General features: G+C 45.7%; 2 protein-coding genes across 2 annotated transcripts in view; one reads left to right on the top strand and one right to left on the bottom strand.

Moving 5' to 3' along the window:
- Nucleotides 1–486, bottom strand: part of C1H6orf89 (chromosome 1 C6orf89 homolog) — a 29,775-nt gene extending 29,289 nt beyond the window's left edge. Inside the window, exon 1 of the mRNA XM_049891149.1 lies at nt 381–486. The gene's annotated coding sequence lies outside the window, so the exon portion shown is untranslated. The remainder of the gene's footprint in view (nt 1–380) is intronic.
- Nucleotides 487–552: 66 nt separating this feature from the next.
- On the top strand, nt 553–17,459 carry PPIL1 (peptidylprolyl isomerase like 1). The gene is made up of 4 exons (XM_049891193.1): nt 553–862; nt 3,462–3,616; nt 15,580–15,648; nt 16,219–17,459. Exons 1-4 carry the CDS (start codon nt 807–809, stop codon nt 16,437–16,439), a joined length of 501 nt encoding a protein of 166 aa, XP_049747150.1. The 5' UTR covers nt 553–806; the 3' UTR covers nt 16,440–17,459.
- Nucleotides 17,460–26,619: the final 9,160 nt, after the last annotated feature.

The following is a 26,619-nucleotide window of genomic DNA, read 5'->3' as shown; positions in this document are numbered from 1 at the left end:
TTGGGGCACCATCTATCCCAGCCAGTCACTCTAAGCCTTGCTCTTGCCCTGACCCTTTGACCTGCATTCTCCTGTCTCTCTCTATTTCTGTATCTGTCATTCTCTTCCCTGCCCTTACACCTTCCTGCTCCCCTTACTTTTTGCCTTCGGAGTCAGGAGACTCAAATTTGCTGTAATGTAAAAAGTCCTTAACTGCCGAGTCTCAGTTTTCGCATCTGAGAAATGGGAAAATAATATCTACTCTACAGGGTTTCTTTGCGCAGTAAATGAGATACGAAAGTGTAAACCAAAAAACCAAACCCGTCGCGGTCAAGTCGCTCTTAACGTAAGCGCTACGTAAAAAAAAAAAAACCATACAGAGCCTTAAAAAAGCTAGTTACCGGCAAGTCACTTCTCCGTTCCTTTTTATCCTCTTCTCTCCTTCAGGTTCCTGCCCAATTGTAGGTCTAGGATATTCTTAGATTTGAATGTTAAGTCGTAACTCCAATCAGAGTGCAGATATGCTGGTGTTCCCGCCATCTACGCCAAAACAAACCAATCAGATGTTCGCAGACTAGCGTGGTACCGCCTTCCTGCTCTAATGGAGCTTCGCTTTGCTCTGTCCTTGCCCCCGGCCGCTTGTCGCCTTGAACCCCAGCTTCCCGATTTGAGAAGGAAGGGTCCTTCCTCCTCCTTATCCCAACCCCCAAACCCAAGGACCAAAAGGGTTGAACGGCGGGGACCGGAAGTGTGCGCGGCCACGGTGGGTCCCCAGTGACTCGACCCCGGAAATAGCTGTTGCTGGAGAAGGATCCCCCGGTTTCGCTATGGCGGCGATCCCACCAGACTCCTGGCAGCCGCCCAACGTATACCTGGAGACCAGGTGAGGGGTGTCGGGCCAATGGGGCTGGGCTGGCGGAGGCGACGAGGAGCCCAGACGTCCTCAGGGGCCTTGGTTCCCGGCGCTCCCCGGGAGGCCAGCCTGCACGTGGAAGAGCGCGGAGCGACCGCCGTTGAGGGCGGCCTGAGGGCGGAGTGGGGACCGCTACCGCCGGCATCCGAGCTCCGCACCGACCCACGCTGAGACCGCAGCGACAGCTGCCTGATCGGCCTCCCCCACCGCTCTGTTCATTCATTCAGGATGGAGTCCACAGGCTAGACATGTAGGATCTGGGATTGGAGCCTGCGGAGGTGGATGAAAGACGCGCATTCCCGCCTTTCGGAGCTCACAGTATAGTGAAGGAGACAGATATGTAATTAATTACATGATAAAACAGGAGAGACAAATTATTCTGAGAACACAGAAAGAAACGCATTTCCCCACTATCGGTGATATAATGAATAACAATATAATTAAGCATCAAGCAGCTAGTGCCCTGCGCTTGATGTATGCCATTACATTTTGTTTAATCCTAGCAACTCAAATCATGTAGATGTTATTCCACTTCCTCCCCTCCAATTTTAGCAAGGGAAATGCCAAAATTTACAGATGAAATGGCTTGACCAAAGCATGGGGCTAGGGGAACCTCGTTTGGAGCCTGGTCTGTCTGCCTCACATGCTAGCTTCTTTAACCCCATTCATTCTATTGCCTCTTCGGAAAAAAGCTCAAAGTGATCTTTCCAAAGTGGAACAAGAGAGCCTGCTCAAAAACTTTAAGTGACTTCTTGCTGCTACAGTATAAAGTTTAAACCTCTTAGCCTCATTTATTGACGTTCGAGGTGATTTTTTCAAGGTGATCTCTGTCTGCTTTCTGTTCGTGCCCAAGCTGCTTTCCCCAAGAGCACAGAATTCTCTCAGTCCCCCTGTATCTACCCGTGCTGCCCTTGATCTCTGTCCATCTTCCCCACCTTCTTTAGACCCCAACTTGAAAATAATCACTGAATTCCCCTGCTAACATTTTTTTTTTGAAAATAAAATTTAAATCCAAACAATATAGAAGTGTATAGAGTGAGAAATGAAAGCCATCTCCTCCCGATAAACAGTGTTAATAGTTTGTTGAATTATCTTTCAGATCTTTTTCTATATGCATATAACATTTTTCATTTATGTTTCATTTTTTTACACAAATAAGGTCATACGGTCTTCCTGTAATTTGCTTTTCTTTTACCCAATAATATGTGTAGCCTGCCATAGTAGGGATATTTCGTATTTTACTTGTTTCCTCTTTGAAGGACATTTTAAATTGCTTCTTGATTTTTGCTATAATACTGGAATACATGTATGCTTAGGCACTTAGGGTAGTCTCCATAGGATAGATACTTGGAAGTTGAAATTACTGAGTCAAAAGGTATAAACGTTTCAAAATTGTATAAGACTTCCCTGTTGTTATTCCAAAAGGTTATTTCCTGTTTTTAAGAAATATCCACCAGAATATAAGCTCTGTAAGGGCAAAAGCACCTAGAACAGTGCCTTGCACAGAAAAACCATCAATCCATGTTGAATGTTAGTGTGGAGGATGGGTTGCAGACAGAAAGGCTGTTAGGAAGCTATTTTCTAGCACATTTCACATGTCTATAGAGTGCTTACAATGTGCAAGGCACTCCGCTAGGCACTGGGTATCCAGCTGTACAGCCCACCCCATTGCTCTCGAATCCAACTCATAGAGACCCTATAGGACAGTGTAGGGCTGCCCCATAGCGTTTCCAAGGCTGTAATTGTTACAGAAGCGGCTGTTAGGTTGAAACCACCGAACTTTTGGTTAGCAGCCGAGTGATTAACCACTGTACCACCAGGGCTCCGTAGGCTATACAGAGTGGACTCAGTTTTCATATTCTTTGAGCTTACAGTCTAAAGAGTGATGGAGTGGAGGAGAAGACATCTGTCCTAGTCTCTTCTTTTCCCTGTCCTTAGCAGGACTGGGAGAGAAAAAAATGCTCTCATCACATTGGGTGGGTGCAAAGGTTTAATCAGATTTCGCCTTTGTTGTATACCTTTCCAAACACACACAAACTGTACTTTTTTTCTTTAAAAATTCTTTTGGTTAGTTAGTCATTCGCATGGTTCAAAAATAGAAAAAAGTTTTAAAGGTATTTATTGACAAATCTTCCTCTCCTCTCTATCTCTGATCTACCCAGAAACTTCTGCATGTATAAATGAACAGGAACTGATATTTTAATACCCTCATTTTTTTTTTTTTTAACTACAAATTAAGTGTAAGTTTTTTTTTTTACTTGAATTCAGCAGTTGGCTATATTGGTTCCAGATGACCAGAGATTTACTTTTATATATCAGGTATTAGGATTTTGAGTTATCTTCAGTTGTTATTTTGCTTAAAAGAAGTACCACAAACCTCCTCATGTTTTACTCAAAGGTGACATCTCTGTTCATGTTACTTGAAGGGGGTTGTTTTCCTTTGCTAAACATGAAATCCAGTGGTTGTCACAATCTCATGACTTAGAAGGATCCTGGAGTAGTCCTATGATACTGTTGTCTACTGTGCCGTTGCTCTTGACGGGAGCTGTGCTCTTCTCTGCTCCTACAGCATGGGGACCATTGTGCTGGAACTATACTGGAAGCATGCACCAAAGACCTGTAAGAATTTTGCTGAGTTGGCTCGTCGAGGTTATTACAATGGCACCAAATTCCACAGGATCATCAAAGACTTCATGATCCAGGGAGGTGACCCAACAGGGACAGGTATGGTAAAGCTGCCATTCGTTTCTGAACTCTCACTCTCACTCTGTCATAACTAGAGGATTTAGCAGCCCGGAGCTCTCTCTTGTACATTCCAGGGACTGGTTTGGTGACTACTCCTACCCTCCCTAGCATACACCCTTCCCCAAACACAAGTAAAAGTTTCCATCGAGTCCATTCCAACTCATGGTGATCCCATGTGTGTCAGAGTAGAATTGTGCTCTACAGAGTTTTCAGTGACTGATTGGAAGGCACCTCTGGGTGGACTTGAGTCTCCAACTGTTCTTTTAGCAGCCAAGCGCGTTAACTGTTTGCACCACCTAGGGACTCCTCCCCAAACACACATACGTGGGATTGACCAGAAATCATCTTTGAACCCTGGACTTTATAGAGCTTCTCATAACTTCCATGTATTGCTCACTAAGAGGAAATAATACTTGCCTGAATTGTAGTTATCCATAGAGTAGTCTGGTTAATCAGAAATAAAGAAAAGCATCGTTTTCAGTGTTTTGGGGAAAATAAAATATTGGGTTCTTTCACTGATTCATTATTTAACAAGTATTGAGCGCCTGCTTTGTGTCAAATATCATTCTAAGCTCTAGGGATACACCTGTGAACAAAAAGACATAAACTTCCTTCTCTCTAATGCAGGGAAAGCGTGTGGGGATGCATTTTTGTAGAATGGTCAGGGACATCCTCCCTGAGAGGAGGTTATTGGAGCAGAGATTTGAATAAAGTGACGGAATGAAGCTTGTAGCTCTGAAGGAAGAGTGAGTACAAAGGCCGTGAGTCAGGCAGGAGCCTGCATAGGAGATGATGAGAATTTGGGTTTTATTCTGAGTAAGGTGAAAACCCTTGGAGGGTTTTGAGCAAAGAAGTGACATGATCTGACTTAGGCTTTAAAAAGATCACTCTGGTTGCTGTTTGGGGAACAGCTGTAGAGGCAGGAACAGAGTCAGAGGCCAGTTAGGAAGCTGCTGTAGTCATCCAGTCTAGAATACATGGTTGGACTAGGCTGATAGAGAAAGTGGTGAGAAGATGGAGCTGATGGGATTTGATTAGCTGACATACTGGATGTGGGATGTGAGAGAAAGATGGTCAAGAATGGCTTCACAGTTTTTGACCTGCATTTGTTGAAATGGGGAAGGCTGAGGGAAGAGCAAGTTTAGAAGGGGAAGATTAAAAATTTAGTTTGAACACATTAAATTTGAAATACTTACTAGATATTCAAGTAGAGATGTTGAATAAGTAGCTGGATTACGAGTATAGAGTTCAAGGAAAGGCCTGGAGGGAGATAGGAATGTGGGTGTTTGGACAGGATGTATTAGTGTGGTGGGTGCTGACCGTTCTCTCTGGTTGGTTTTCAGGGCCCTTGCTCTGCTTTTTCTCTCCATGAATGTTAACTCTTGGTAGCCATCTTTCTAGACAGCTTTCTATTCAGGTACGTAATTAAAAGGATGGATGGATGGATGGATAACTAGCTCGATGGAAATAATGTCCAAAAGAGTAGAATTATGTCATGGGTGCTATTGTTTTTAAAATAAAAGGTTATTATATTTAATTTTGCATATATTTAACAGAGAAATTGACTTCCTACTGTGAAAGATGAGGGGATTCGCACTTAAATTCCTACCCATTCCTACCCTTCCCTCCTCCCACTCTCAGTTTTTGCTGTTAGTTTTACCTTTACTTTGTGAGAGTTATCACATTTATTTTTCATTCTACACTGCTCGTTATTTCTGCTGTAGTGTGGGTCTGTGTTTCATTTGGTTCTGTGCTCACCACTAGTCTTTCCTGGTCACAAGTGCTAGAGAGCAGAATTTCTTGTAGAGTGGAGGGTTGTATTTTTTAACCTTGTTCATGTTGAGAATTTCTGCCTGTTAACCTTTATACTTGACAAACAACGTGACCCCTTCCTTCGATTCAGGGAAAATTTTTTGCGTTATTTCTGAGTATTTTCTCTGTTACACTTACTGGATTTTCTATTTTAGGAAACCAGGTCTGTCACATTCCATTTGATTGGGTGAGGTGATCATTTTCCCTTTCTCCCTAACATCCACTGAAATACTCTCAGACCTTTACTTTGTGCCTTCTTTAATTTTCAGTCATGTCCGTTCTGTTCCTTGCCACTGTTGATTTCTTAGCTCTGTATTTATTGATGTCATTGGTTTCTCAGTTTGCTTCCTTAGCGCTGCAGTCTTTTACTACATTCTGTTGGTTTATTTCTTGTCTTTGGGCTCTTGTTTTATTGGATTCTTACTTCTCCTGAGCTCATCTGAAGCTTGAGACAGCCATGGAAAAGCCACTTTTCCCGGATCTTTTCTCCCAGACCGAGTTTTCAGGGGTGTTTTTTTTTTTCTTTCCTTCCCTCCCCCCTTTCTTTCCATCCTTCTTTCTGTTGTGGTATATCTGCACAGATCCCATGCCGTTTCTTTTCATCTTATCCATGCTTAATGTTGGCACCTGTGTTGTCCCAACCTTGTATCTGCTCATACATGGGCTAAGTGGATTTTCCTTCACACTCTCTGCACTCTGGGACCAGTTGTTTTCCCCACTCAAATGCTAGCTTGCTTTCTCTCCATTTTACTCCAGCCTGCAATGGGGGGTGGGAAGGAGAGAGCTCCAGCTCCACTCATGCTCAGTGAGCCTCTTGGGGGAGAGCTGGCCTCTGGCCTATCTCCCAAGACTCCATTAAAAGCCCTGTCCTGAGGCCCCCTCCATCTGCCAGGGGTGTCCCTCTGCCCCCAACCCAGGCTCTGGGCAGTTCCCCCAATTTGACCCAGTGCCTTAGAAGGTGGCTGGCCCTGGTAGCCTGCCCTGTCACTCCTGAGCACCTGAAAATCTGGGGGCTTCTGCCCTCAAAGGCTTTTCCTTGACTTTTGGGGGCTGCCCACTCACTGCCTCTGTTGGCTCACCAAAATTGGAGAGTATTTGAGAAATTCTCAGGATGCCATTCCTTTCCTAGTTACTGCTTTCAGGCAGTGCAGGCAGAATCTTCTATTTCTTTCCTTGGCTGACTCTTTTTAGAATTTTTGGAGTAAGTTTATTTCCTTTTCCTTACTTGGCTGATGATGGTAAATTTTTGGCTTTTTAAATTTTAACTTTTTGTGTTTCTTCATCAGGTGTTGGGAGAGGCAGAGTCTAATGCTACTTCTTCACTTTCTTTATCTGAAAGCGTCCTGTCAACACTTCAGTGTCCTCTTTCCCATCTTCCTCTCTCTCTCACTGTTGTTATAAAATGAATTTTTAATTTATGATGCCAGTGAACTGAGAGAGTCCATGATTAGTGTATAAAAATTGGAAGTGACCCAACTGTGAGTTGCTCATGTCAGAGCTTCCCTAAATTTCTGCAGTCAGTTCGCAATCCTTCATAACGTCACATTTCCATGATGTAATTTTAATGAAATCCAATCATTCAAAAGATTTCCAAATAATTGCACCAAGTAGAATGAATAATTGAGCTAAGCCTGCTGGCAGGTTTATGGTAGAAGGCAAACAGGAGTTGGGCCCTCCTGGGTTACTAGTTCATGTCTGCCAGCTGATTGGGCAACACTTTCTTTGCTAAACATCTCAGTTGGGCAGCGTGTGGCATCCTGGGCTCTTCAGCAGGTGGATTTACCATTTCCATCCCCAACTGTTCCTTATTCTGACTACTCTGGACCCATCCTCTCCACAGTCTTTCTCTGATAACGTCTTTGCCAGATCTTTTCTCAATTCAAATACCCTTTGACTTCTTGCTTCATTTTAAGCCATTCTTCTTCTTTTAAATATTCCTTTGTATTGTAGTAACTGTATATTCTGCTGGCTTCTTTGTTAGCTCCCTGAATGTCTTTTATGTTTCTGCTGACTTCTCTTTCTCCCGCATAAAAGACGTGGACATCCTGTTAAGCTCTTCTTTAGCTCTTTCTGCTCTACACATAGCCTCAGAGTGCTCACCGCTGCTGCCAGTGCAGTGAGTAATTATACGGTGATTATTCTGAGTATCACTCACTCTAATTTCCTATCTCCTCTTGGTAGTCCCAGGAGCACCTGAAATTTCACATGTTAAACAGCAAACTCGTTGTTAATTTTATTCAATTGGTGAATATTTGCTAGGCGTCTGCTGGCTGTCCTGTGCTCTTCCAAGGCCTGTGAGGGACACTTAAGCATTAGAAGCTAAGGCATTGGTTTTCCTTGCAGAGTTCCCAGCTCAGCAAGGAAGACGAGGTATTTGCTATAAGAAACAACTGTGAAAAATAGGCAAATGTATGGTGGTGTGGCATGGATTTTGTAGGCCGAAATAATTCATAATAAGGGAAAAGGCACAGTGGAGTGGGATTAGAGTGGGAAGGAGGCTTATTTTGAGCTAGGCCTTGAGGGAAATACAGACTTTTAACTCTTGGAAGCTGAGAAAAGAGCATTTTGCATCTGGGAAAAAGAATGAGCACAGAGCAGAGTCACGAGTGACAGGCATACAGAGGTGAGGGGATTGACAGGACCCTACCACCCCAGGTGTCGAGTCTTGTATGCTGGACTGGCTCTGTGACAATCCGACTATGGCTCCACACCCAGGACAAATGTATCAGAAGTTGTGATTTCTGCCGCTAAGGTTCATGAATCTCTGAACTGCATGTTGAAGTGGCATTAAAGGAACAGTTTGGGACAGAGGGCACAGAGTGGTAAGAAATAAGCTTAGGGGGTAAGAGGAGCCAATTAACGAGACTTCCAGCCAGATGCATTTGATCTTGTTGTTAGATGCCATTGAATTGATTCCGACTCATGGCAATCCCATGTGATGGAGTAGAACTGCCCCATAGGGTTTTTTTGGCTGTAATCCTTACAGAAACAGATTGTCAGGTCTTTCTCCCATGGAGCTGCTGGGTGGGTTCGAACCACCAACCTTTCGGCTAGCTAGCTTCATTCATTTTGGATTCTTGAGTCAAAGATAAGAAAAATGTGCTAGGAAATTTAATCCAGCTGTGGTATATGGCAAAGTATGGTGGTGAAGAACTGAGTTGAGCCTGCTGGGAATGGGTTTGGATTTTGGCTTCACACAGACACTTATTAAGCATACGCAGGTTAGGTTACCTTGTTGAGCCTTCTTGTCTGTAGCTGGGGAGTGTGGTTTTCACATCTCAGAGGATTGTCATGAGTAGTGAGTGAGCGGATGTTTGAAGAATGGTTAGCACAGGCTTGAAACAAAATAAGAGCTCGAAAGAGCATTCGTGGTTACTGATTCTCTATTTTGGTTGGTTATTCACTTAGCAAATATTTATTGTACTTCTGTGGTCCAGGCATTGTTCTAAGTGCTGGGGCTACAATAAAAACTAAAAAACTGGTTAAAAACTAGTTGCCATCAAGTCACCTCTGACTCATGGCAACCCCATGTATGTCAGAGTAGAGCTGTGCTCTGAAGTGTTTTCAGTAGCTGATTTTTTTGAAAGTAGATTGCCAGGTCTTTCTGCTGAGGTGCCTCTGGGTGGACTTGAACCTCCAGCCTTTTGTTAGCTGCTGAGCACCTTAACTGTTTGCATCACCCAGAGACTCCTGTAGTAAATAACAAAACCTTCATGCCGCTCTCATTCTAGTGGGAGAGAGAGACAGTGAACAAATAAGTACACAATATACTGTCAGGTCATGGCAAATGCTATCAAAAAAATAATGTGTAAAGGGATAGAGCAGGGTCTCTCAAACTTGGCACTACCGACATTTTGGACTAGATAATTCTTTGTTGTGGAGGCTATGCTCTGGGCTGTAAGGAGTCCTTGGGTGGGACAAATGGTTAAGCACTCCACTATTTGCTAAAAGGTTGGCGGTTTGAATACACCTAGAGGTATCTGACAAGACAGACGTGGTTATCTGCTTCTGAAGGTCACAGCCTTGAAAACTACATGGAGCAGTTCTACTCTGCTCACATAGGGTTGCCACGAGTTGGAATTGACTCAACAGCAACCAACAACGTCTTGTGCACTGTGGCTTGTTTAACAGCATCCCTGGCTATTATCCACTAGATGCCAGTAGAACCCCCAGTTATAACAACTAAAAATACCACCAGACATTGCCCAATGTCCCCAGGGGGGCAAAATCACCCACAGTTGAGAACCACTGGAACTGGAGTGAAGGAGGTGCTATTTTGGATAGCGTGATTGGGAAGGCCTCTCTGATAAGGTGGCATTTGAACAAGCTCTGAATAAAGTGAATTAGTGAGCCATGAAACTGACTGTCAGGGGTAAGAACATTCCAGAAGAGGGACCAGCAATCAAAGGCCTACCTTAGGCCAGAGTGTACTTAGCAAGAAACAGCCTGGACGTCAGTGTGGCTGGAGCAGGTAAGTGAGGGGACAAGTGGCAGGAGATGATGTTGGAGCGTTAAGTAGCAGGGCAGCAGATCATAGAAGGTCTCGTAAGTCATGCTGAGGACTTTGGATTTTGTTCTAAGGGCTATGAAATGTAGTTAGGGGATCTTGAGCAGGAGAGTGCCACGATCAGACTTGTAAAAGAATTCCCCTGGCTGCCATGTGGAGAATGGACTGGTGGAAAAGGAGGAAGGCAAGGTGGAAGCATAGAGAACAGTTGGAGGCTTTGTTGTTGTCAAGGTTAAGACTGTGGTAATTTGTTCTAGGGTCATAGCAGAACCAAGACATAGTTAGAACTTCACAAGATTTGTTGGGGCTAACACCTGTGAGAGTTAAAGGAGTGAGGAGGCAGGAGTCGGAAGGGAGAATGTTCAGATAGCAGTGCAGGTCTAATACCTGTGAAAGGAGAGGGAGAAAGAAGAAGCCAGCAGAGGAAAATGAGTTGCTGCCAGTGAAGTGGGAGGAACACCAGGAGAATGTAGAGTCACGGAGACCAAGTGAAGACAATATTTTAAGAAGAAGGGGGGACATCAACTGTCAGATGCTACTCATGGATCAAGTAAGGTGAGGCCTGAGGATTGGCCATTTACTAGTGTCGTGGAGGTCTCTGGTGACCTTGACAAGAGCAGTTTCAGTGATCTGATGGGGGCAGAAGTCGGAATGGAGAGCACTGAAAACAGAATAGGAGAAGAGGAAGTGGAGACACCAAGTGTGGACAGCTGTTTTGAGGACAGTTTTTCTTAAAGGAAAGCAGAGAAAGAGAGGGATTCTTGGAGGATATGGGATCAAGGGAGGTTTTTTTGTTTTGTGTGTGTGTGTGTATTTTTTAAAGATGGGAGATATTAACTGTTCGTATACTGATAGGAATGATCCACTAGAAAGAGAAAAATTTGTATAGGAGAGAGGAGAAAATTGTAGTTGCAAAGTTACTTAAAGAGGAGTGAGATTAAGTACATGTTGGTGGGATAGTCGTATAAACAGTTTATTCATACATTGTATTAACAACATAGTAGTCTCTGGCGGTACAAACGCACTCAGTTGCTCACTGAAAGACTGAAAGTTCGAATCCACCCAGAGGTGCCTTAGAAGAACGGCCTGGCAGTCTACTTCCAAAAACTCAGCCATCGAAAACCACGTGAAGCATAATCCTGCTCTTACAGACTTGGAGTTGCCATGAGTCGGGGTAGACCTGATAGCAGCTGGCGCATGTGTGCGTGCGTGCGTGTGTGTCAATAACATGAGAAGGAAAGTAAAAGGGTAGAGATGTCGGAAGGGAAGTAGATTTAGTGGTGAAAGCGTGTGAAAGTTCTCTTTTGAATACTTCCTTTTTCTCAGTGAAACAGGATTCTGAGCAGAGAGTAGGGAGCACGGAGGGCGTGTTGGAGGTCAGAGGACAGGATCTGGAATGAACCCAGGCAGGCTGGCTCCTGAGCTGGCACTGTTAATCACAGCCTGCAGGTTAATTGTCCCCTGAGCATTCACAACCCACCTGGACCATGCTCAGCTTACCTTGGTTAAAGGGACTTGTCATCACCCATAACTTCATGTTACACACGGTATGGTTTCCATGCATTGTCTAATTCTTCTAATAGTCCTCTGAGATGAAGGTACAACTACTACTATTCCAATTTTGAAGATGAGGAAACTGAGGCTTAGATAGATTAAGTAGTTTGCCACAGGTTACACAGTTAGTAAATGGTGAGTCCCGAACTAGAATCCAGCCTCTCTCTGACCCTAAGGGCAAGTGAGGAAGAGAGAACTCCCTGTAAAGAACTGCAGTGCCTCTTGGAGAACTGTAGTCTTGTTTCTCATGGTAAACAAGGTGTCTGGGATTTGCCCTGGTGATCCAGCAGCTGTTCCACTAGTCTGTTCTGCCTTCGTATTCTGTTACTAGCCAAGTGGTTGTATTAGTTAGGAATGCTTTTGGCTGCAGGTAGCAGAGAACTCAACTACAATGGCATAAATAGGTTTTTTTGTTTGTTTGTTTTTCATTTAACAAAACTTTTGGAGGAGAGCAGTTGCTGGCATTTGTTCAGTTGCCCAGCAGAGTTTTCAGGGAGCCAGGCTTGCTGTAACTTGCCACGCCACCATTCTTAGTGTGTTGACCTCTGATGTCAAACATGTTGCCATATGATTACATGATGGCTACCGCTGCTGCTTTCAAAGAAGGAAGATGGGAAAAGGGCTATGAGTGAAGGACAAAGGAATGTGTTTATCCCTTTTTACCCGGAAAAGCTATAGCTTTCCCAGAAACTTTACTGAGCAGTCTTCCATTTATATCAGTAAGTCAGAGTAGGGTCATTTGGCCACTTCTAGGTTTTTTTTTTTTTTCCATCTATAAAAGGAGCTAGTCCTTGTCTCTGAGGTTGGGGCAGGCATTGGAGAAGGGGGTTGGGAATGCTCAGGGGGCAGCTAACATGCAGTGTCTGTTAGAGCCTCTTTTGCCAGAACAGGGGCTTTGATTTGTTTGTCAGCCACCCTCTGGTGTGAGTGCCCCCACTGGGCAGAGCCCTCATGTGGACCTCTATGGATCACTGGCCCGCCTCTGGCTGCTTTGGGGCTGGATAGTAATCCGTGGTTTCATCAGCTGTGGCATGGGAGGGGCAAGGATGAGAAGCACCAAGTGTGGTAATCTTTGTGTAAGAGACCACACTGCACATCTTAGGTATCTCTCCAGCTCATCTTGGGAGGTTTCCACACATCAGAAGAGGCAAAGGTCTTGAGAATAAGAAAAAAAAAAATACGTGTGTGTATATATATGTATATATATATATATATATATGTATACCCGTTTTGCAGGTAAGAAAACTCAGGCTTAGATAGGTTAAGTAACTTGCTATATATACACTTGTATATGGAAACCCTGTTATAGAGTAGTGGTTAAGAGTTACAGCTCCTAACCAAAAGATCGGGAGTTTGAATCCACCAGGTGCTCCTTGGAAACCCTCTGGGGCAGTTCTACTGTATCCTATAAAGTTGCTATGAGTTGGAATCGACTCGACAATATTGGGTTACAGATTATATATATATATATATATATATATATATATTTTTTTTTTTTTTTTTTTAAATATATGTGTATAACATAGAGCATGATACCATTATATATACTAATAAACATGCAAAACAACAGTACATTTTTAGGGATATATGCATATGTAATAAAAAAAGAAAAGGCATGGTAATGACAACTCCCACTCAGAATCTGGTTACCTCTGAGGAAAATGTAATCCTTTGAAACAGTTGTTACCTCTTGAGAGAATGGGGGGTAGGCATGGGGTCTTCAACTGGATTTGCAGTACTTTTTTGGGGGGGGGGTCACAGTTTTTATATTATTCTTTGTATCTTTTGTGCATTTGAAATATTATATACATCGAATAAGTGTTTTTGAAGAACCTTGAGAGTGCAGAGCTTAGAAAACAGGACTGTGCCTCTCTCCGTTGTATCTGTGCAGGACTGGGCACGCAGCAAGCTTGTGACTGCAAAGCCTACACAGCTTATTATTGCCTTTATAACGGATCATTGACGTCTGTGAAGCCTTCACTGCTCCAGAGAACTGTTTAATCATTCCTTGTCCCCCTTCCCCTCTCCCTTAATCCGTATGCCCGAAGGAATGTTTTGATTGGAATTATTTGTCTTTCTGACATTTTGCTGCAAACCCTACTGAGTTGAATTGGGTTATGAAAAGATGACATATCACAAAAAAATGCTTGGTCTGTAGAGGCCCAAACAGGTTGTAGTTGGTCAGGCTACGCCTAGTGATTCAAAAGGGGCCTCCGTGCTCTTTCCTCTTTGTCTCCTTCTGATTGCTTAAAACCCAGGCTTCATCTGTGCTTTTTGGTAAGCCTATTCCTTAGTCCTCTTCTTGTTCGAGACGAAGTTTATATGATGGCTGTCTGTTTCTGGAGGGCAGAGCCCTGAAGTTTTGTCTTGGCTGCCCTCAGCTTAAAGAGATCTCACTTTGAAGGCTCAGTCTGCAGAGCAGCAGAGTGCCCTGTTGAGCTTAATGCTCTCAGCTTGCTTACCTGAGCTCACACATAGAGCTTGTTCTCAGTTTGGCATCTCTTTGGCAGCACAGCCCTCACCCCCTTCCTCTTCTCTCAGCTTCAGCCTCAGTACTGCCAGTACCACCCCTGCCCCGTGAAACCTCAAGCAGGAGCCTTGACTCTGCTTGGTTGCTGGAGAGCAGAGCAGAGGGTGCCAAGTCAAAGGAAACATTGGTTCCGTGATTGCCATTTGATGATATACTGGCATATTGGAATTTTTGGAATGAATTTTTACACAGCTTGCTATAATTGAGCGATTTTCCGGAAGCAAAGGTAGCCTGGGCTGGGTAGGAGGTTTCCTGGTTTATTAGGGTTCACCCGCATTCTTCTTTGCATAAGAACAGTGTTTTCTTCCTGAAAATGGGGGCTTTGGACATCGCTGTGACAGACTCCCTGGTGATGGAGCATCCTAAAAGATAAAGCAAAGGACTTTTACCATGGGAACACCTTAGCAATGCCCAGGGGCCTGTGGGGGTGGCGAGAGGTGGTCACGGTGTGTCCAGCTACATGTCTTGGTGATGTCACAGGTAGTAAAGGGAGGTGAACTCCCTGCACCTGGGCTGTTATCACACTGCCAGGCAAGCAGAGTAAGCAGATAAATCCGATGGTTACTTTGTTCCAGGCAGTTTTGTCTTGGTTTGTCAGCTTGGAGAAAATTGCGTAGTTCAACAAGGCATATATATGGTTGATTAAATAATTATTTAACGTTAGTTTTGAAAATTATCTTTTCTTATATTTTTTTTTCCTGTGAGGAAACCACGCTTGGATCATTTTGCTCTAAAAACAAAACCTGCCTGTGCTTACGGTTCCCAGCACAGCACTGTGGCCTTGTGGACTTAATATGACAGTTGATGGTGATGTTGCTAGCAAGCTCGTCTCTTCATTTTCTCCTGACGACCCACTCTCTCTTCTCAACTGACTCTGCCCACTATGATATTATTACTTTCTGCCACATTGTACTTACCACTGTCTCTATTTCTCCTTATGCTTGATATCCCTGACTTAAATAAATTTTATTTTCCATTACCTAGGTTAAGGATGGCAAATAGGTTTCAACTCTCATGTAAGGATTCAGAGGCAAATCTAAGCGGGAAAGAATGCTGATTGATTAGCAATGTCTGTGACATGGCAGGCGCAGGGTTAGGACTTGGGGCATTCCTGTCTAAAATAGTCATAAAAGAGCTAAAAATCAAGAAAATTCTTAATCAACACATCAGGCTGAATGTTGGTTATCCGTAGATGGTTAGATTACAGGGGTTTTAGCATTCTTTTGATAATGTTCTATGTTTTCCACATTTTTGACAGTGAATATGTATTATTTAAATAATGAGGAAAAAAGCCCACTCGATGTATTTTGAAAAGAAACATCTTAGTTGAATGAAACCTGTGATTTGAATGTGTTGTGTTGGTGCTGGATTCTGTTGCTGGCAGCAGGATTGTGTAGTTGCAGTCTATCTAGCGGGGGACTGGGTAGGCTCACTACTTTTTCCTTTCCTGTACTCTGAACTTTGACCCTGGGCCACAGTTCTTGCTGTGAGGTAGAATGGGGGGACTGGCTGTTCATTTCCCATCTTCCAATCGGGCAGGTCGAGGTGGCGCATCTATCTTCGGCAAGCAGTTTGAAGATGAGCTTCATCCAGACTTGAAATTCACGGGTAAGCATATAGTCCAGCTGGCCTGGGTAGGAAGGGGAGATGGACTTTAAAGCCCCCTCTTTTGGCTGTGATTCAAGGTGGAATGCCTGACACCATGGCATGGTGCCAGCAGCTGCCTAGCTGCGGCGCCACAGAGTGCTGGCAGATTAGGGAAACCAGTGTCCCTCACAGAGTCCTGAGTGATTCTGAGTGTTGTAGGCTCTAAACTACTTCTTGAATGTTGCTGTTATAAAATATAGGCCATCGAAAGTTTCCTCAGAGAAGCAGGAGACCTCACTGGATGCTTCAGGGGAATAGGGAGAGTGCCCCATTGGTTAGTGGGGATCGTCAAGGATAGAGGCTGGGGAGTAAGTGAAGGCAGGGAAGACGAGGTCACCTGGATAGTGCAGTGATAGCTTTTGTGCAAGGGCAGAAAGCTGCCCTGAGGGGAAGCTGGCCAGGTCTGGGTGGTTGATGACAGAGGCCAGGACAAAATCTTGGCCTCTTTCATTCCCTAAGATGGTATAGCAGCTCCAGGCTTGAGCTGTGAGGATCATTCATATTCATTGCTCTCTTCCTTTTTCCTACCAGGGGCTGGAATTCTCGCAATGGCCAATGCGGGGCCAGACACCAATGGGAGCCAGTTCTTTGTGACCCTGGCACCCACTCAGTGGCTCGATGGCAAACACACCATTTTTGGTCGGGTGTGCCAGGGCATAGGAATGGTGAATCGAGTGGGAATGGTGGAAACAAACTCTCAGGACCGCCCTGTGGACGATGTGAAGATCATCAAGGCATACCCTTCTGGGTAGACTTACTGCCTTCATGGGTACACCCAGATGTTTGGGTCCTCTGAGATGGCCCCAAGGAACTGGCTTCCAGACCTAGACCTAGAATGACATATAACTGTAAACTTCAGTTGGGCCTTGCAAATCATGGAGCTAAGGAAGCCTGGGGTCTTGGGTGAGTTAGAGATGGAAATTACATTTTAACAGGATGCTTCTTTTCTCTTTCCCCGGTGCCAAGGTTGACAGAGCATTTGCAGAAATGCCCATAGATGTTCAGGTACAGGCTGTATCCACTGCAGATGACCCATGCTGCTGCTGCTTGTGTGTGTCTGCTCTGATACACTTGAAACAAAATGAAGTAGAGTCTCTGTCGGTGCACAGCGTCTAACGAGACTTCTTCCTGGGGAGATTGATATTCTGGCCTATACTGCAGTCGTCAGTGGCTAACAGCCCCAGAATTCAAAACCAAGTAGTGTCTGTCAGCCTTTTTAACTCTGGGCGCACCCTATTTCAGTCTCCTACATTTGTTCTTCCAGGGAGTGTGTGCATCTCTATATATATTTTCCCTCAAAACCAGAGTATCAACACTGCTGTTTTTCTTGACACTTAGACATCCCACGCAAAGCCACATTGAATTTTTGCCAAATGGAAAATGCATCCAACAATCAAGTTCCTAAGAAGGTGTCATGTGGGGGATGATAATGTGTAATAATCAAGAGAAGAGTTTATTAAAAGGAAGCTGAAGCACTGACCTTTTTTTTCCACAGGAAGGAATAGAAATCTGTAGTGAGCACAAGGACAGACTGAATTCTCCTTAAAAAACAGCATTCTCATGCAAGAGAAAGGCACCACTGAAGTTGTTGTTGTTGTTTTTAAACCTAAGACTTTAAAGAAACTAGATAAGAGATTTTTATATGTTGAAGTTTTGTTTTTTTAAAAAATCTTCCTATTTCGTTGGGGGGCAAGGGTCAGAGGAGGGAAGTGAACACCTACGTAATACATACAAATTTCTGAAATAAAACGCCACGGGTGGTTAAAATTGCATTTGTGGTCTGATTTTAAATGTCGTCTGAGGTTCGATCAGCAGTTTAACCCCAAAACCTCTCAAGTAATGTTGCAGAGGTCATGTCTTCAGGATTTCACGCTGTTTTAGGGTTGTGGCTCTCCAGGGGACTTTTCACATTTAAGGGCAGAACCAAAGAAAGGAATGAAGTGATATGGGTGGCATTTCTGAGTGAGAGGGAATTACAAGTGAGTGGAACCAAGTGGACATGCTGAGAGACCTGGATCATCTCTAGAACTTGCAGGAGACCCACCTTCATGTCCTTGTGTGCCCAGGGGCAATGTGTGTTATGTTGCTCCCTTAAACCGATAGCTCCTTGAAGATGGGATTATAGCTTTAACATGTCTTATCATGCTATAACTTTTGGAAACGGTGATTTACTGTACGGAATGCCATAAGGTTCTATTCCTAAAGCCTCCACCTTCAACCTCTTTCTCCATTCCCATCTCTCCCCCAACAACAAAAAAAGCAAAATGCAACAACAAACCACTAAAATGATTTCCTGACTTTCCAGAGATGGTTTTGATGTGTGAGGTCCTGTTCTACACTCTGGAAAAGTAGGAGTACGTTTCTGTCCATATGGGCTGGGTGAACATAATTGGATCCGCCTCTAGCAGGTTCTAAAGAAGGTTCTGCGTGCACATGGGAAGAGAGCAGCACGAGCCCTATCGTGTCCAGAAAGGAACACAAGCACATGCTGGCGCGATCACACAGATGGGCGTATGCCAGTTTTCATAGAGGATGTGCCCTCAAAGAGTGAAACTTGAGTCATTCCACAATTTCTAGCCACTCTGCCAGTTAGCCGCAGATGCAGAAATTCCTGTTTCAGTATGCTGTCGTCAGTTCTGACTCATAGCAACCCTGAAGGACAGCGTAGAACTGCCCCATTGAGTTTCCAAGGCTCTTTTTTTTTTTAATAATTTTTATTGAGCTTTAAGTGAACGTTTACAAATCAAGTCAGTCTGTCACATATAAGCTTATACACCTTACTCCATACTCCCACTTACTCTCCCCCTAATGAGTCAGCCCTTCCAGCCTCTCCTTTCGTGATAGTTTTGCCAGTTTCTAACCCTCTCTACCCTCCCATCTCCCCTCCAGACAGGAGATGCCAACACAGTCTCAAGTGTCCACCTGATACAAGTAGCTCACTCTTCATCAGCATCTCTCTCCAACCCATTGTCCAGTCCCTTTCATGTCTGATGAGTTGTCTTTGGGAATGGTTCCTGTCCTGGGCCAACAGAAGGTTTGGGGACCATGACCACCAGGATTCCTCTAGTCTCAGTCAGACCATTAAGTCTGGTCTTTTTATGAGAATTTGGGGTCTGCATCCCACTGATCTCCTGCTCCTTCAGGGGTTCTCTGTTATGCTCCCTGTCAGGGGAGTTATCGGTTGTGGCTGGGCACCATCTAGTTCTGGTCTCAGGATGATGTAAGTCTCTGGTTCATGTGGCCCTTTCTGTCTCTTGGGCTCATAGTTATCATGTGACCTTGGTGTTCTTCATTCTTCTTTGATCCAGGTGGGTTGAGACCAATTGATGCATCTTAGATGGCTGCTTGTTAGCATTTAAGACCCCAGATGCCACATTTCAAAGTGGGATGCAGAATGTTTTCATAATAGTATATTTTGCCAGTTGACTTAGAAGTCCCCTTAAGACCAAGGCTGTAATCTTTACGGAAGCAGACTGCCAGTTCTTTTTTCCATGGTGAGTTTGAACCACCCACATTTTGGTAAGAAGCTGAGCACTTTAACCACTGTGCCACCAGGGATCTTTGTTCCAGTATAAGGGGAGCTCATTTCAAAGGAACTGTAGTTAATCCTCTTGTATGAGTGTCCACACCCTTTCAGGACAAGCACGGTTAGGGCAAGTTTCATAAAAGTGGGTGTGCACAGATCACTCATTTCGGTCACACCACAGATAGATCCAGAAGGAGAGGGAGAAGGCAAGAATTGGTTTATAACTTAGATGGAGATTAATGAGGGCCTTCAGGAGCTAATTGAGAGAGAGAGGGGAGATAGCACTTTGGTGGGATGGGAAAGAGATTCTGCACTTTTTGGAGCAAGCTTGAGGGCAGACAAGCCAAGGAAAGAGACCTTGAGACCAGTGACCCTGGGATGGATGAGGAGAAGTTTGGTCCCCAGACTGTAAGGTGTTCAACCCCCAAAGGCCCTAGCCCAGTGCTTCTCAAACTTCACTGTGTGCAGGAATCACCTGTTAAAATGCACATTCTCGTGCACGTTTGGGCAGAGATTCTACATTTCTAGCCAGCTCCCAGGAGAGGGTGACTGCTGGTCCATGGGCCACAGTGAATAATAAAGTCCCAGAGTGATGTTTATCTACCATGAAACTGGGGAGGAGGATTTTTCCATTCAAAGCATAGGATAAGCTTTAACGGCTTCTGGCTTTGACAGCTAGGGTGGAGCTTTAGGCATCAGTGCTTTTCTGATCCCAATTTAGTGCCCTGTGGACATCAGACTGGTATGTGGCACTATGATCCCCTTGTGGGCACCAGAGTGGATAAGATCGTGCGGCCAAGAGACATTGCAGGAAATGCAGGGAAAGTGTCATCAGCAAGTATGACATTGGAGGTGCTTTGGAACTACGCTGCCGGCGTCTGGATCCCAGCTCCACCACTTACCAGCTGTGTGAACTGGAGCAAGATTCTTCAGCTACCCTGTGTCTCATCCTCAACTAGGGGATCATGACTCCAACCTCAAGGTGCCGTTGTGAAGATTAAATGAGCTAGTACAGGTAAAGTATAAAGAACAGTGCCTGGCATTCAGAAAACACTCAGATGCCAGCAATCGTTACTGCCGGTGGCTCTTGAACCCACCATATGCCTCTCCCGCCTCTTCATCCGCATCATATCGACGAACTGAGCCCACACAGCATCTTCCTGCTGGAATCAAGACCAAGCTCAGAGCAAGGACCTTGTCTTCCCTGTGTGAGTCCCCTCAGCACCTTGCACAGTGCTTTGAGGTTATTGCTGGGTGAATCAAATAAATTGTCCTCCATCAGGAAGACACTGAGATCCCTTTGCAGAAATAGCTGGACCCCAAGTCTCTAAACCCAAGCTTCAGCTGGCATGGCAGCAAACACTTCTTTCGACTAAGCCCCCTGGAAGCCCTCAGTTTGATTTATTTTTGGATTGTATCTCTAGGAGACGTCAAAATAGCTTTCCCCACACAAGGGAAATGATTCTTACCCCCAAATCCTCAAGCCAATCAGAGCCATCAGTGTGGCCCCTTCTGGCACCACGTTCACTGCAACATGGGGAGGAGGAAGAAATGAAAAGCGAATTTGTTTAGGTGACTGCTTATAAAGCATTCCTAGCCTCAGCGTCCTGTTGTCTATAGAGGGGTTACTACTTAGGTAAGTATCAGGTGTGGGGATCTTTCAGCAACATTCTTTTATAGAAGAGATCGAAGTCAGGGCCTCACTCCAAGGTTGCTTGGTCTGGTTTAGAAATTGGGACCCCCTGTTCTCCAATCGGAAACCCTGGTGGCGTAGTGGTTAATTGCTACGGCTGCTAACCAAAGGGTCGGCAGTTCAAATCCGCCAGGTGCTCCTTGGAAACTCTACGAGGCAGTTCTGCTGTGTCCTGTAGGGTCGCTATGAGTCGGAATCGACTCGATGGCACTGGGTGGGTTCTCCAAACAGGTAGTTCACATCCCTGACTGTACCTGGAACACACGTGGCCTCTGTGGGCACAGGGATGAGGCCTTAGTGTGACCTTGGGCAAATCACTTTACTTCTGGAACTCGGCTTCCTCATTCATCAAGCCGGTATTTGAACTAGGCCCCTTTTAGCCCTAACTTTCTGAATCTAGGTCGTTCTCAGAAGATACCTTCAGTGGCCAAGCTTCTAGCTAGCATGCTATTTTGGAGATTCGCCACTAGAGGCCACTATGAACACAGTTTAGACTTGCAGCTTCCTCAGAAGACAGAAGCCTGCCAACGCCTTTCACGATTTTACTAAGCCATGCCTGCCACCCTTGGATGTGGAAAACCAGCAACTGCTCAGACTGTGAGGGGCAGAACTGAGATGTCAGCATGGCACCAAAAGGGCTAGGAATGTGCTCTCTGGTGCAGGCCAGTCAGCCCTCTTTCTCATCTACCGGACCAGATGGAAGCCGCCATGCATCATAAGGTTCAAAGAGCCCTTGTGACTGGGCCTTGGTTCTGTAGCCTTATAAAGAGCCACTTCCTTCTTAGCTGTTTAAAATCCTGCTTTACAGAAAGGGCCACATGAACCAGAGACTACATCCTGAGACCAGAAGAACTAGATGGTGCCCAGCTACAACTGATGACTGCCCTGACAGGGAACACAACAGAGAACCCCTGAGGGAGCAGGAGAGCAGTGAGATGCAGACCCCAAATTCCAATAAAAAGAGCAGACTTAATGGTCTGACTGAGACTAGAAGGACCCCGGTGGTCATGGTCCCCAGACATTCTGTTGGCCCAGGACAGGAACCATTCCCAAAGCCAACTCTTCAGACATGGCTTGGACTGGACAATGGGTTGGAGAGGGATGCTGATAAGGAGTGAGCTTCTTGGATCATGTGGACACTTGAGACTGTTGGCATCTCTTGCCTGGAGAGGAGATGAGAGGGTGGAGGGGATTAGAAGCTGGTGAAATGGACACAAAAAGAGTGAGTGGAGGGAGAGAGCGGGCTGTCTCATTAGGGGGAGAATAATTGGGAGTGTGTAGCAAGGTGTTTATGGGTTTTTGTGTGAGAGACTGACTTGATTTGTAAACTTTCACTTAAAGCACAATAAAAATTATATTAAAAAAATTCTTCTTTACAGTTTCATTCATTCATTCAACAAGCAATTTCAGGGCCCCTTTTATATACCAGCAACCCTGGTGGCGTAGCGGTTAAGAGCTATGGCTGCTAACCAAAAGGTCAGCAGTTGAAATCTACCAGGCACTCCTTGGAAACCCTATGGGGCTGTTCTACCCTGTCCTATAGGGTCCCTATGAGTCAGAATCAACTTGACGGCACTGGGGTATGGGTTTATACACCCAGCCCTAAGTCTAGTTTATTAATGCCAGCTGCCTAGCAAATAATTTCATAGAACCAGAGAAAATCAACTATAAGGAACCTTAGGAAAAAAAAAATGTTATTGTTGGCCCTTCTATATTCCATGGCAGAAGCTTCGTTGTGTGTTTTTCTCTCAATCCCCAAAACCAGCTTCTATAGTTGACATATATACCCATTTCTAGATAAGCAAACTGAGGACCAAAGGCATAGAGCACAGAACCCTGTACACAGTGAACAACTCCGACCTGGGGAGTTCTGATTCTCGGTTCAGCCCATTTCCTATTTCCACCTTGGACATACAGAGAGATGAAATGCAGAAAAAGAGAATGATCTGGTTGCAGGGCAGGGGTTAACAGAACCTGAAGCCCCTGCCGCTCAGGTGGGATGTCTAACCTGAGTGCTCCATCCTACAGCATCCCCAGCCTCAGCTGTCTGCAGGCTCCTTCCAGGCCTGCCCAGGCAGCAGGAGGGAGGGAGCGCAAATGACCCTAATCAGTATGTTTATTGGATCATAACTGTATTAGCCTCACCACTCAGCTAATCTCGTAGAAATCACTTTCCTCTCAGTGAAGGCTCCATTAAAAGCTGCTGCCCCTTGTACCTGCGAGGAAGCTCTGGCACAGCAGAAGCAGTGGGGGAAGAGGGAGAAGCAATATTTCTACTTCCTCGTTACACTGGTGGGGAGAATGTCCATTTCACATTCACTGTATAAGAAAAGCCCCCAAAGGAGAGAGAATCCAAGGTTCACAGTTGTCTTTGGCAACATTCAGCTCTAAAAGAAAATGTTCCCTTTGTGACTCCCTGTTTGAAAGCATTTGTGATACTGTTTAAGATAAAACAAGAAAAGGGAACTAACTCTTGTTTGGGGAACTTACTGGGTGCCAAGTGCTTTACACATTTACCGTGGCACTTAATCTTGCAGACCTGCAAACAAGGCATTGAAATGTCCATTTCATGGGTGAGGAAGCAGCCTGAGTAACTGGCTCCACATCGTGTGGGTAGCCCTTGGCAGGGCTGAGGTCCAAGCCCGGTGTCTGCCTCTCTCCTCTGTCACACTCTGAATCCCCAAATCCCTCACAAAGGGAGGGTTTCCTTACAATTATTTGCCCCCTTGTCCCTGTAATTCAAGAAATGTGGACACTGGTTTTCAAGCTGGGACTGGTCATCTCACAGCCTTCTCTGTCCCTCAGTTTTTCCATCTGTAGGATGAGGAGCCCAGACAATGGTTTGTGAACCCCCCCAGTCCAAACTTCTTTGATTTTATGATGGTGCTTTTCTTCCAGGTTGCTCCCAGCACATCCTCATCTAATTGGATTATTACCATCTCTGGAGAAGGTGGTGGTACAGGTTTTTATTATCCCATTTTTAAGCTGGGAGTAGAGATACAATGAAGGGTTCAAGGTCACAACAAGTGAAAAGGACCCAGCACTCTGCCTCCAGCCCCTGGGTGAGGGGGTGGGCGGGCAGGCAGCCCCCGAGAAGAAGCTGTCAGCAGCGGCTCCAGAACCTTGACACCTGAGCCAGCACCCAGGCTCCTGATAGAATTATCAGAGAACTGGGGAACAAATACTTCCCGTAATCAAGGCAACTTTTCTTAGCCAGGGGTGGAGGAGGCAAGATGTGAAGTGTGTCTGATGAGCTTCTCTCTCAGCGCGGGGCCCAGAGTTAAGAAAATGTGGGGAAATCACAGCAGGAGAGCTGGAGAGGCAGGCAGGAGCGCTCAGCCAGGGCCACAAGGACTCCAGCTGCCGCACAAACCCAGACTGGTGGCATTTGGTGCACATTTCGGGTGACTTTCAGCAGCCAGGCAGAAAAATACAGGCAGCTTGGCATGAAAATGAATTTAAAGCTTAAAAAAAAAAAAGTGTTTCACTCTCAGTGGCTTTCAGGCCACAACAGTATAGGTACAGCCCCGGGAGATGGCTAGGAGCAGGAGTGACGGAGGACCTGGAGGGGGGAGGGGGGTAAAATGACAGCCCCTGAACATCCATCAGCCTGAGAAGGCAGAGAGGCCTGTGGTCTGGCAACAGCCCCTCACAGCAGCAGGGGCAGAGGAGAAATGAAAACGGGCTGTAGGAACAGAATTGGGAGGCTTCCCAGGTGAAATCCAGGCCTGAGCATGTCCACCAGGAAGGCATCAAGTGTGTTAGTGGGAGATTGGGACCTCAGGGAGAGACATCATTTGCTTTTAAGCTTCTGAAGAAATGTGAGATGCTCAAAGAAGAGGAAATTGGCTTCTATCAAGTGGAGAGAGTTCAGGAGGCCTAAGAGCAGACTGGCTGACTGAGGGTGATGTATTCAGTGAAATTAAGACCAGCGAAAAGAGAGGCTGAAGCCTGAGAAAGACCAGGCTGTGGAGGATCAAGGTGAAAAGACATGGTCCCTGCCTTCAGAACATGCCCCCTGCTAAGGGGGGAGAGGAGAAAAAAAAAAAAAATCTACCAAAGTATTTTGGAGGTTCAGTGGATGGAGAAACTCAGTCTCATTGGAGGAATCCAGGCTGGCTTCTTGGAAGAGATGGTACCTGAAAATGAGTTGGATTGGGGTCCGGCAGAGGCAACATTCTGTCAGAGGCAATGGCAGGAGGAAAGGGCCGGGGCAGCTCAGCACGGCCAGCCTGGTTGGGTATAAAAACACGATAGTGAGCTGGGGAGATGGAAGGTCACTTTGGCCCTTATTGTGGAAGGCCCAGGGATGGCACGTTTGCATTTATCAGTCAACGGAAAATTAAGGAGACTATCCCTGACCCCAAGGGAGCTGAGGTGAAAGAAGAAAGGAACCAGGAGATTCTAGTTCTAATTATAGTTCCTATTAGCTTTTGTCTCTAAAAAAAAACGTTTGCCGTCCAGTAGGTTCCGACTCATGGTGACCCACGTGTGTCAGAGTAGAATGGTGCTCCAAGAAGCTTTCAATGGCCGACTTCTCAAAAGTACATCACCAAGGCTTTCTTTCCAGCCACCTCTGGGTGGACTCGAACCTCCAACTTTTCTGTCAGCAGCAGAGCAAGTTAACTGCACTACCCAGGTTTTATCTCTTATTGCTGCTTATTGGCAAAACCTCGGACTAGTTTCTTTCCGTCTCTAGGCCCTGTCTGGGATGGTTGGTGGAAGGAGTAGATGTTTCAGTGGGGAGGAGTGGACTTTGCATTCAGACATTTGAGGAACTGAGCAAAGTCTACTGTATGCCAGGCACTGTCCTAGGGGCTGGGGATGTGACAGTGAAAGACACTTGCCCACGTGATGCTTATGTCCTAGGAGACTGACCAGGATAGTGCTATGAAGAAAAATAAAGGCGAAACAAGAGTAACAAGACATGCATGTTAGGTAGTGTGGCCAGGAGAGCCTCCCTGAGGAGGGCATTGAGGCAGAGACCTGAATGCCCTGAGGGAATGAGTCAATGCATATACCCACGGGGAGACTGTTCCAGGCTGAGAGAAGGGCAGGTACAAAGATCCTGAGACAGGAGCTTAGGGGCCAGTAAAGAGGCCAGTGTGGCTGGAATGGGGTCAGTGAGGGGATAGAACAAGGAGATGAAGTCAGAGAGGTCACGGGGAGGGGAGAAGGTAGATCGTGTAGCCCAGTAAGCCCTTTGGCTCTTCGCAGAGTGAGATGGAAGCAATGAAAAGGTGTTGAGCAGCACAATCTGACTGGTTTTAAGTGAAACCCCTGGCTGGTGTGAAGAGTCCAGTTTCTATACTGTAAGGGGCAGGGAGGCCTCCCTCACTTGGAAAGCAGGTGTGGCTGGAAGGAAGAGGAGGGCAAGAGGAGGGAGGGATGAAGCCAGTGCCCACTGGGCTGCAGACAGATGCCAGGGTGGGTTGGAGTCGGAAGTGGATCCTACTGGCCCCCGATCAGAAGGGCCCTGGGGCATCCCTTTGCCCACATGAGGCATGGACTAAGCTGCCTGGTGAGAGGTCTGGCGAGAGGCAGAAGGGAGGGGCAGAGTGGGGCTCTGGTGGGAAGGTGGGGCATTTGGCAGGGAGACTACCACCCTTCAGGAGGAATGGGGGCTTGTCTGCAGTGGGAAGGCTGGAGGCATGGAGAGCCCATGGCTGGCTTCTTACCTCTTCCTCTACCCTCTTACTCAACAGCATGGCCT

Source organism: Elephas maximus, chromosome 1, assembly GCF_024166365.1.
Source record: "Elephas maximus indicus isolate mEleMax1 chromosome 1, mEleMax1 primary haplotype, whole genome shotgun sequence".
Taxonomy (NCBI): Eukaryota; Metazoa; Chordata; class Mammalia; order Proboscidea; family Elephantidae; genus Elephas; species Elephas maximus.
The sequence above is the reverse complement of the archived record's forward strand: the minus strand, read 5'-3'. Positions and strand labels throughout refer to the sequence as shown.

Excerpts from the sequence above, each read along its gene's own strand:
- PPIL1 (XM_049891193.1), top strand. The coding sequence starts at position 807 with ATGGCGGCGATCCCACCAGACTCCTGGCAGCCGCCCAACGTATACCTG. Across the intron at positions 863-3,461 it reads AACGTATACCTGGAGACCAG|CATGGGGACCATTGTGCTGG; the intron begins GTGAGGGGTGTC and ends CTGCTCCTACAG. Across the intron at positions 3,617-15,579 it reads AGGTGACCCAACAGGGACAG|GTCGAGGTGGCGCATCTATC; the intron begins GTATGGTAAAGC and ends CCAATCGGGCAG.